At 34.1% G+C, this 12,153-nt stretch overlaps 1 protein-coding gene across 7 annotated transcripts in view; it reads left to right on the forward strand.

The window, feature by feature from the left end:
- SIPA1L2 (signal induced proliferation associated 1 like 2) overlaps window positions 1-12,153 on the forward strand; it is a 136,744-nt gene that overhangs the window by 58,430 nt on the left and 66,161 nt on the right. For all 7 annotated transcript variants that reach the window (XM_035320032.1, XM_035320037.1, XM_035320039.1 and 4 more), the window contains exons 5-6: window positions 1,843-2,031; window positions 7,206-7,380. In XM_035320032.1, coding sequence (XP_035175923.1) covers window positions 1,843-2,031; window positions 7,206-7,380 — 364 coding nt within the window. The remainder of the gene's footprint in view (window positions 1-1,842; window positions 2,032-7,205; window positions 7,381-12,153) is intronic.

Consider the following 12,153-nt stretch of genomic DNA (forward strand, 5'->3'; position numbering starts at 1 on the left):
AAATGTAAGGAAAACAAAAGGGGAAAAATATGAAAGCTTATACTACAACTTAAGTGTACTTCTTTGTATTCTGTTTCAGACTACTTTCTTAGAAGGTTTCTTCTCAGAGAAATGTTTTTATATACTTTATATAATTTGTGGAAGGAATATTTCAAGTCCCTGCAGATGGGAAATGGAGAAGTGCCAAAGTCTTCTTCCTGGTAACCAACAATAGGATGCAAGGGAACGGCACAAAGCTGCGCTAGAGTGTTTCAGACTTATATATTAGGAAAAATGTCCTTATCTTAATGGTGGTCAAATATTGGAACAGGCTTCCTAGCAAGGTGGTTGATGTCCCATGCCTGTCAGTGTTCAAGAGGCATTTGGATAATGCCCTCATCAATATGCTTTAACTTTTGCTTAGCCCTGAAGCAGCCAGGCAGTTGTACTCAATCTTTGTAGGTCCCTTCTAACTGAACTTTTTCATTCTATTCTATTAATATGTTAATAAGACAATTATTTTTATTTATCTGGCAGAATAGCTTTTGTGATTGTTGTAGAACGGCATTTCTCATAATTTTTATTTCAAGCCAATTAGTGTCTGTTGCAAAAGTAATTTCTAGTTTATGACAGCAACTAGAATTAATTTGTATAAAAATACACAATGACACAATGTTAACTATCCTTAGGACTGTTGCTTTTTATTGCTATTAGAACACAGGGAAGAGTTCTTGATGCCTCTTGTCTCATGTGCTTTTACAAACAGATGTAGAAATGTTTTTTTAAGGCTAGGTTTTTCCTTCATTCCCATATAAAAGAGGCCTCTCTGTGTGAGGAGAGTGGTGATTTAGTTGACTCACCAGTAAGAACCGTCCCTTTCTGCAAAATCCAGTGGCAATAAAGCAGATTGGTTTAAAAAACAGGTAGTTAAGGTAAATGAAGGTGCCATTAGTTGTAGCTTACCTCAGCTGTCCAACCTCACATTCAACTACTGTGTTTTCTAGGGTAGTATGGCATTAAAATTAATAACTTTCAGTTTTTCTGCTGTTTTGAAATTCTTTTTCTTTTTTTGAAAAAAAATCTTAGGAATTCAAATAAGTTAATAAGATCATCAGTGAATTTCTTTAGACAAAAAGCTTAGAAACATAGAGTCATCGAGGTTGGAAAAAGACCTCAAGATCACCAAGTCCAACCATCAACCTGACCTACTGAGTCCCATCACTAAAGTGTGTTCCTTAGTGCCAAATCTTCATGTATCTTAGATATCTCCAGAGATCCTGTTTCAATGCTCAATCAACTTCTCTGTAAAGGAATTCTTCCTTTCCTATCCAACCTATCCCACACGGGTGCAACTTGAGACTGTTTCCTCGTGTCCCATCACTTGTCACATAAGAAAAGAGACTGACACCGTCCTTTCCACATCTTGCTTTCTGTTAATTGTAGACAGTGATGTGGTCTCCCCCTCAGCCTCCTTTTCTTCGGACTGAATGACCTCAGTCACTCTTCATAAGTCTGGTTTTCTGATCCCTTCACCATTGCTCTTCTCTGCACACACTCAAACAACTCTGTTTCCTTGTAGTGGAAGGCCTAAAACTGAACACAGTATTTGAGGTGTGGTCTCGCCAGTGTCACGTACAAAAGGACAATCACTTCCTTAGTCCTGTTGGCCACAAATAATGTCATTGAGACAATAAGGGCCTGTTTACTTTTTGAAAGTCATTTTGTAATCTTTTTTACTGGTTTAAAAATTTGAAAATATGGGTGTCTTTCTTCATACTCTTTCTTCAATGATTTTTATAAAACCTGAATATCATTGAGCCTTTGTAGTATTAGAATTAAAAATATTTTGTACCTTTATTGCAGCTTACCACACTTAGAGGAGCAATTTTAGAAGATGCTATACCATCCACTGCAAGGCATGGCACAGCAAGAGGTCTGCCTCTCAAAGAGGTACTGGAATATGTAATACCAGAGCTGAGCATTCAATGCCTGAGGCAGGCTTCCAACTCACCCAAAGTACCTGAACAGCTGCTTAAATTGGATGAACAAGGGGTATGTAGGATATGACTTCTATTTAAAGAAATTTTTTTTCATTTTTCGGGAGGGGAGAATCTTAAATATTATGAAGGTAATATTGAAAAACATGGATCTCTAATGCAAATTAATCACTTCCCTTGATTTTTTGCCAATACTTATTCAGAGTGTGTTTTCATAGACAAAATGAGATCCGAATTTCTAAGCAAATTGTCTTTTAAATATATTGCAGCTTAAGAAAAATGATTAAGACTACAGTGATTCTGTTTATACCTGTGAGTGGGAGAAAGATTATGACTAAACTTTTAATAGTCCAGTCTTTTTTGTCCTTTGCTGTGTACAAATGTTGAATGCAAATGAAAACACATCTAATATATTTTATTAATACTGCTTACAGGTAAGGTGGAAAAAGAATATGGCATATTAAGTCTCTGCATCTAAATCTCTGCTTTTTTTTTTAAAAAATAGTTTTCTGATTAACTTGCAGTAGTTTTAGTAGAATAGAAGGCTTCTGGGTTCAGACAACTGAAATTGTGATTGAGACTATGTAATGAATTAACTGCACCAGCAATGAAATATTCATATGCTTTAAATTTGGAGAGAAAAATTATAAAGTTTATTGGGTTCAATAAAGTGAATCTGCTTCGTTAAAAACTAATAAGTAAATTCAAAGCCTCTGAATAATTTGGAAGGACAGGTTTATGAAGGCTTTTAGTTCAATTTTAGAAACCATGCTTTATGTTCATTTAAAGTAAAGATTGTGTTTTCAATGCAAAAGTCAATATCTGTCTGTTGAAGCTGAATCAGCTGATGAATCCAGTTGATTATAATGGTGATATAACTATTTTTTTAATGCTTATTCAGTTTCAAGGGTAGCGATTGTGTCAAACATATTGGTGTCTACCAGAATTGTGTTCTCCTGTGACTAACAGTTGCTTAAAACAAAACAGAGGTAGACAGAGGAAGAGAATTTCTTTTTTGGGGGGTGGAATATTAAGCTAGTTTTGTATGTATGTTTTACTACTTTTGTTAATTGGAGAACTTTTAATTGGAAATTAATTTTGTCCAATGTCCTCATTTTTTCCTGTGTTTTTCAGTGTTTCTTGTAAAATAGTAGAAGGAAATCATTAGCACTCTCCTCTGAATATAAGAGTTCCTAATCTCCTGTTGCTCTCTGCCTTTCTTGTCTGAGCTCCAGAGTGAGTTTAGGTTCATGTAATAAATAATAATTACTACTTAGAAGGGTTGGATGTTCTAGGCAGCACAGAGTACATCTTTATTTGACCTCAGTGGAATATTTCCCCAAACTCACTAAGCATTTCCCCAAAATTGGAAATGGAGATTGTCAATTGAACCAACCAGTATATTTTTAATCATTAACTCTTAAAACTCTTAATTTTGAGAAACAACAGTACATAGCGCTGAATTTTATTCTGGGTGCTCGGTTCTGAAAAATTCAATCCTGTTATGAAATGGGCTGTCACCAAGCAATATGTGATACTAATGTCTCTTACATACTGCTTATTGTGAGATAATTACTTGAATATAGAGAGAAAGCTGTGCACAGAAGTGGCATGGGATCCATTTATGCTTTTAATCCTCTTATGTACTTCATGCCTTCAGTTTATTAATCAAGCAAATATAAAAAGAGTTATGCTTGGTAGCTGAAAGTGACAAGTGGCTGAAATGTCATGAATTAAAAATATGAATTGTGATCTAGAGGATTAATACTATTACCAGAATGATAACCATTTTGAGTAAAACTGTATTAAATATTTGCATAGTTCTTCAACAAACTGGTAACTGTTTCAGTTTTGTGAAACATGTAGAGAAAGAAATGAGTAGTTTTCAGTGAAATCTAATGTGGGCTGTGGAAGAAACGTGTGGCTAAAACTCTATCCCTAAAATGACAGTAGAAAATAGATGGACATTGGATGATTGACCTAATTTGAGAATGTAAGTAATTCCAAGTTATTATACTATATGATGATGAGCATTAGGTTTGACTCTAAATTTACAGAAAAAGTCAACAATTTATCTACAACATAGATAGGATTTTTTTTTCTCCAATCTCCCCCTAGATTCCCCTCCATGTTTCTGTTAATGGTTTATTGATAATGGTTTTTGATGTTTTTTTTTTTTTTTTTTTTTTTTTTTTTCACATCCCTTTGGGAAAGCTTGCTTTTCTCTAGAGCAAAGTTTACAAAAAGCCCAAGAAAATAGGAACTTTGAATGCAGGGATATATAGTTGCTATTGAGGTTCCTTCCCAGAAAAACTCTAAAGTCTTCACATGGTGTAAGTCATCAATATGTTGTTACACAATAAAGAATCTATACTGTACAGGAAGACAAGATGCCAGGATTCAGTAGTAAGTAATTCTGACTAAACATGGTCAGTTTGAGTCAGAAGGGACTTCTATACACACTTAATACAAGTTATATACCCAAGTAGCTGAAGTAGACATTTTCTGATGTCTAATATTTCTAATTTAGAAATCATGAAATCAGAACCGTTGTCTGAAATTCTTTGCTTAGACCTGTATAAGCATGCAATGCCATTCCAAAACTGGCAAACTTTGTTTTAAATATTCTGACATTTGATATTCTGACGTTTTTCACATCAGTTAATGGCCCATATAAGATGCTCCCAAACCTCATGTACATACAGCATTCTTAGGCATTGACTTCCTAAAGGTACCTTGATTTCTGTTTCTGCAAAGCCCCATTGGTTCTGAGCTGAGTCACTTTGCTTAAATCTGTATATTTTGTGGAAATGAGTGCTCCTAGCACACAGTCAGAGGTTCAAATTATTGCAAGTGTTCTTGCACCTGCTGTCTTGTTTAGGAACAATAGTGTTGGTAGAATCAACTTTGTACATAATTGTTGAGTGTTTGCAATACTTGGCCATGAAGTGAAAACCCAGGATTAATTCCTTCACGGGCTGGGCAGTATCACATCTTTACCATCTCCTAGTACAATATTTTAACCAGGAAATGCTAGGATGTTTGGAGAATAGACGTATACTTCACTCCTGTTTGGAATTATACTGATACTTAAGATCTAATTCAAGAATCACTCATCTCCTTGGACAGACTGAAGGAGCATGACTGTCTATTTCTGAATGGAGTATTTTGCCTAAGTGGTTCTCTAACTTGACCTTCATTCATACTGTTAGTTGTTGATGGCTCAGTTAGTGCTTAACTCCTCCATTCCTCTGTTCTCATGCAAAGTCAAGGAAATTAACTTAAATTCCCTGTGGTTTAAGTTAAGCTATTTGACACTGAGCTTGGGTAGAGGTGGCAATGTGCTTACAATCGTTTAAATTTTCTGCTGGAAGCGTTAAGTAACAGTGTTGTTTCCTATAATCTGAAGTTTACAAGAGCAGTTTTTCCAGCTTCCTCCACAAAGTATTCATGCTAGTTTTACACTGAATAAACAGTTTCCAGTGTGCGATTTGGAACATTTTATTAGATACCTAACTCCCCAGGCACTGCTTCAGACAAGGAAGCATTCCAGATGACTATTACATATGCCAATCAAAATGAAATGATAAGAGCTAGCTGGGAGCAACCCAGCCCTTTCCCTGAGGTTAGGGGTCTGACTGAGGCACCTCTAGTGATTCTGTCTGTGGCCTTCAAAAAATCTTTGTTAATTTGGGCATATTAGGGATTTTTTATATGTTGGTAGTACATGAAGGTAAATAATTAAGCCAACAATGTTGCCATTAAACCTTGAATTTCATTAGAGACATTGCAAAGGAACTTTAAAAAGCAGTAGCATGTTGAAGGCACAAAAGAATAGGTTAGAAAAATCATAGTAAAGCTCTTATTCCTCCAGGAATGTTGAGGATTTGGATAGTGATGGATTTTTTGTTTGTTTTAAGTGATGCTTGGCAACTGCCTTATTTATACTCAACTCTCCACTTCAAGTGGAGAAATGCAGCATTTATTGAAATAGGAAGATTAAAGATTATTTGAAGTTTGGAATTATATCTTTGATACTTTTTTCTTTCATTTATGTCTATTTTCTTGATTCAATCTTTGTGTACTAGTCTTACAAATTTTCCTAGAAATTGCTGTGATAAAACATCAGTGCAGTAGCATGTCTGTGAATTGGAGTTTTACAATATACTTAGCACAGCTGACCGTGTTACGTATGACTAGCGTGAAGCAGACTGTTCTTGTCACCTTTGATCTAATAGGAATTATATTTATACAGTCTTTCACATTTTAGACACTAATCCTGAAGTTTGATTTAGAGAAGTCTGTACAGCTGGAGAGTTGAGTAGCATGTCTATAGACAAATGTGTTAAGGGAATCTGGTGTGACTGATGGTCTCTGTCAGTTTGTGAAACTCTACTAGTTGTCAGTTAAGAATAATAGGGCCAATACATTCACATGGAGGTTCCCAGTTTGTCATCTTAAGTACACAAAAAAGCTAAGAAAACAAGACAATGCTCTGACTGAGAAATAATCATGTTATTTTTATATTAATATCCTAGAGTTGAGAGTCTAGTTTATTTAAGAAAAGTCTTAACTGAAATCAGATTTCTAGATTGAAGTATGCTGTACTTTGAACAGCTTGTGTTTACATATTAAAAGCTTTGAAAATAGGGAATAATACTTTTACAACGGACAACTTTATGGGGCGGATGAAAGATTTATTGAACAATAAAACAAATTATTGTTTGGAGACTGTTTTTACAATGTCTTGTGAGAAGCAAGTTTTCTGAATGGCTGCTGTTATGTAATTAGAAAGTTTACAGAGTGGGAAGTTCACATACAGGGATCGGTTTAGGTCAATTTTTAAAGGTAGAAATAAAGGAAAATAAACTTACCTTGTTTTAATCTGAGAGAGAACACAAGTTCACAAAAATTACCAGTTAAAGTCCTCATACTATAACATGCAGTAGAGACTGTACTTCTGTAGATAACTAAGTCAAAAGTCTTCCAGTACTGTTTTTAGCTATTTGGATAGTGTCAATTCATTTTTCTTTTCAGATTTGTATATGTTGCGGGTTTTTGGTTTGTTCGTTTTTCATGGTGACTTCGTTTCCCAAATCAGAACACGAGTTTTCATTTTTCAGTATTTTCTGCCAGACATTGTAACAGTGTCAATATTTTTTTTTTTCCTAGCATTTATTTCCTTTGCATCTGTAATATTTCCTTTCTTTTTTTTCTTTTTTATTCCAGCTGAGTTTTCAACACAAGATTGGTATCCTATACTGCAAAGCAGGCCAAAGCACAGAGGAAGAAATGTATAACAATGAGATGGCGGGACCAGCTTTTGAGGAGTTCCTTGATCTGCTGGGCCAAAGAGTACGGCTAAAAGGGTTTAGTAAATACAGGGCTCAGCTAGATAACAAAAGTAAGTTATGTTTCTGACCTGTGGTAGAAATTACAATTCTCCATTCGATCTTCTGCAAATCCTGTTCTGTGTTTTCATTGTCTTGACCTTGGGTTTTGATTAGTAATGTTATGTGGTAAATAAGGAAGATGAACATATATCATGCCTTGTCTGAAAGGTTATTTACTTCCTTTGTGATATTAGTAGAACTGAAAATTAAAGCAACTTATCTAACTTGCTTGTACTTAGTTAAGATGATATTAACTATGTGATTTTTGATGTGTTTGAGAATTTCACAGCTACATTTTAACACCTTATTCGTATTGGCAAAATAAAAGACAAATAATTTGAAATCCGGAGTCAGGAAAAGGGAACATTTTACTTATTTCACTTAAACTTTGCTTCTGTTTAACCAACATATATGTTGAGGTTTATATTTGAGTTGCAGTCAAGTTTTCTCAATTTTCTTTTCTCACACATGCTAACATTCAAGTTTTATCACATAGACAACTTTTCTAATGCATGCACGGTAAGCATGTTAACCTTCTGTAACTGATAAACATTCATCTACCTTACCAATGTATTACTACTATCCACTTCCTCAGGTCTCTCAGTTTCCCTAAGTAATACGGTTCAGCAGTGCAATAATGTGATTTATTTGTACAAACTTTTTTTTTTGTGTTGCTGATTTTTGTAGCAAAAATAGGAACTGATATATTGCTGTTAACAAAGTCATGTTGACACATCTTTATTAGCATTGCTGTTTGTTGCCTTTAAATTCAACTTAACTCATTCTTTTAGCTTAATGTGGTTTTAACGTGATTTTGACAACTGACCACTATATGTTGTGACCTACGGATATCTAGATGCTTATCTACTTTATTGTAGTATGCAATTTTTTTAATATCCTTATTTTTTTACAGTTACTTGTCTATGACATCTGCATTTTTTTTTATCTACTGTAGATGGCTTGTAGGTAAAAAAAAAAAAAAAAAAAAAAAAAATTTTTTTGTTAGCCACATAGATTTTTTTTAAGCTATTAAATCCTGTTACTTATGTGCGTTTTCTACCTGTCCTTATAATCAAATGGAAAAGTTGCTTGAACTGTTAAAGGTAAGCTGCCAAGAAGGAAGGTTAGAGAGAAATACCTAAAGAAAATTAAGGAAGATCTTTTCTTATAAGGGATCTTTTTGCCTTTCAGAGAGTCACAGAGATCTAGGAATAGATAAGTTCCAAGCTTCTCTGTTCTTCCTGCAATCTATTCACCTGATCTAATCTGGTTATTAGGGATCTCTTGCATGTTTTTGCTACTTAGTCATCAGTCTTCATTTAACTGGAATACATCTGGATTTTTTGCTTTTTTGAAATAGTACACTTGACCGCCAGCCGGTGTTGTAGTCATAAAAGGATTATCCTTCTGTTATTAAACTGATACTGGCTAGGATGGGTTTTCACCTCTCCTGTATGCATTAGAAGAGAGACTGGATTCATATTAGAAACTTTTGGAAATGTCTAGTGTGTGTAGCTTGTGATTAGTGGGCAGCTAATAAACTGTCTGTAGGCCACTCTTCAGTGGCAAATGTGGTACTCAGAGTTGGTGGAAAACTTCATGCTTTTGCAGTGAAGGGAGACAAGCTTTGCAACTTGAGCACTATGTTTGATTTTATTAAAATTTTTGCCTCTTTGCTTAAATCCATACTTGTTTAACATTAATAAATTCAGACTTGATAGAGACTATTGCATCCTATTACAGTACAGAATAATATTTCACTTTTCAAAATAACATGTAGAAATATTAACACACTGCAGATGTCAGACTTGTGGGATGGATGGGTTGACAAATAGGGATGAAAAATTCAAAAGGGCAAAGGGTGCGTGGTTCTGCTTTTTCACCCAGAGCATGACCAAATATCACCTGCTAATTTTGACATGTGAAAATATACTGATCTGTCAATAAATTTGCTGTGCTTCAGTATGAACAAATGTTATTGATTGGCATTGCCTACATACCATTCAGTAACATTTTATTATTCTTCTAATACTGTATTCCATTAATGATATTGGCCTATCATAATTTGTTTGCACAGTTTACAACAAGCAGTATGGAATTAAGAGAGTTCACAAATGTAGTCTTCAGTTTTATATTAAATATAAAATACTGACTTAATTATCATCTTTTTTTTTTTTATACTCCTTTTTTAATATAAAGGCACAGCAAGTGTTACAGTGTGTCATAATTATAATTGGAGAATACATTGATCTGACTGCCTGAAGTTTCAGAATAGTGCAATAATTTCATCTCTAGTAGCCACACTTTTGGTAGGCATAATGTTTCTGTAATATTTCTTGCTCAGTTTTGAAGGGCTTGCATTTATTAAGTTTTTCTGTTCACAAATGCTTGACTTGCTGTGTGTTGTGTTGTGTTTTTGTTTTGATTTGGTTTTGCTTGTCTGTTTATTTAATATTTTGATAAGTGATCCATTCTTTATGGAATGTAGAACGTGGAATGTTGTGGTGGGCCAACCCTGGCTGGTTTGTAAGCCCCCAACCAGTTGCCCACTCCCTTGTTCCCCAGTTGGATGAGGGCGAGAATTGGGAAGGCAAAAGTGAGGAAAGACTTGTGGGCTGACATAAAGACAGTTTAATAAGTTATGGGGTGGGGGAATTCACAAAAAAAACCTCAACCAATCCAAGAAAAAAAGCACCCAAGTGATGCACAGGCAGTCACTTGCACTTCCCAACAGCACACTGCTGCCCAACCAGTCTCTGAGAAACAGCTGACTTGGGAAAACAACCCCCACTCCAGTTTTACTGTAGAACGTGACATTATAGGGTATTGAATGTCTTCTCAATTTGAGCCAGCTGTTCCAGCTGTGTCCCCCTGAAACTTTTGCTTACACCTAGCCTACTCCCAGGGTGAGGGGGTAGACAGTGTGAGAAACAGAGAAGGCCTTGATGCTGTGCAAGCACAGTTCAGCAATAGCTAACACTGATGCGTTATCAACACTGTTTTGGTCACATATAGAAAAAGCACCATATGGACTCCTATGAAGAAAATTAACTCCATCCTGTCTAGACCCAGAACAGATGTGAAAAAATTGGAATATTAATTACAAACTCTTCTCTGCCCATATTTAGTGCATTTTGAATATCATCCAATTCTGAATTCTTAGATCAAAGGAAACCTAGTGATTTCATTACTATATAATTTGTGTATTATATATTTTAAAGCGTATCAATCAACTAGAAATGAGATATTAAAATACTATTATTGGAACATTACAAATGAGAATATTAATGTTCAGTATTTAATTATGTTACTTCAAGCCTGTAAAGAGAGAAATAAACGGAAAGAAATTGAAGAAATGTTACAAATTTAGTTATATACAATTAAGACAAATATTGTTGTTTCACTTGTGTTTAGTAAACAGTGCTTTTCTGAAAAAAAAAGCTGAAATGATTCATATGAACATGAATTTATTTTAAAAAGTTAGCTGATTTTTCTCAAACTTTGTGAAGTAAAACTAGTATTCAGAAAAGAACAAGGTGCAAAAGAATGACAGTATAACAGTATGACAGGTATAACTTTTTTTCTGAAATGTTAGCAAAATGTTTGTAGTAGCAACCATTCTGTAAATTCAGAGAGAGTCTTAATAGGTGTTCCCTAAAAAATCTGTTGAGTTACAAAATTTTACGTTGCATAATGTAAGGGACTAAACTTCAAACAAAAAACTTGCTAGCTCATTTCCAAATTCTGCATGCTAGATCAAGTACTTCGCTAAGTAGGACGTTGTATAAGAAAAACATGGATTTAAAGGTAAATAATCTACCTTTCTGAATCGCTATTTAAAGGGAATAACTATGCAATAGCTGTTCAAGATACTTTAACTTTAGTTAATATCTAATTGTAAAATAAAAAGAAAAATCAGGGACTAGGGTTGCCAAGATCAATGTAGTTTAGGCAGATATTTATATTTTATAAAATAATTGACTTCCTCCTCCTATATCCTTAAAACTCTTTCTGAATGGCATGGAAAAGTTATAATGGAATTAATTTCAACAAGGATTTTAAAATAGAGGAGTGCAGTAATAGCTGCTTTTTTTAGCTCCCTATTTGTTATGAAACTATAATTCATACACATTAATATTAATGAATTAATTTTAAGTTATACAAACATAACTGATGAGGTAATATGAATATGAACATATTCAAAATTATAAACACACCTAAATATTTTCAAATTTAGGGCTGAAGGTATGCACTACAGTTACTGTTGAATTTTACACCTAAGTGTATGTTTGTGTACTTTGAAAAGGAGAGCTAACACAGACAGACAGAGTTCCTTTCTTTTTGGAATACTGTTGCTATTAAAAAAAAAAAAAAAAAGAAAAAAAAAAAAGAAAAAAGCTGTAAAAGAGAGCTGTGGAAGATATAAAATTATACACAAGAAATCAGTGAACATAAAAAGGGAAGAAAAACTGATAACTGCCTTGACGTTATACCTTGCTTCCCACCTCCTGCTTTGAAGTTAATTATTCTTACCTAAATAATCCAGACATATCGAAGAAAGTGGATAAAAAAAAATGTGGTAAACATTCTGAAATGAGAATTGCATTACTAAACTTCCAAAATAGTCATATCATAGATGAAGTGTGTTTTAACAATTTTTAAAAGATCTGAAAATTTCCAATAAAACTATTTTTGCCTTGTACTACAATGTATAATGTACGTATTTTATGTTTTTGAAATGTCTGATCTTCATTATGTGTTTTATTGTGAGATTCGAAGTAGCA

Source organism: Oxyura jamaicensis, chromosome 3 (genome assembly GCF_011077185.1).
Source record: "Oxyura jamaicensis isolate SHBP4307 breed ruddy duck chromosome 3, BPBGC_Ojam_1.0, whole genome shotgun sequence".
Lineage (NCBI taxonomy): Eukaryota > Metazoa > Chordata > Aves > Anseriformes > Anatidae > Oxyura > Oxyura jamaicensis.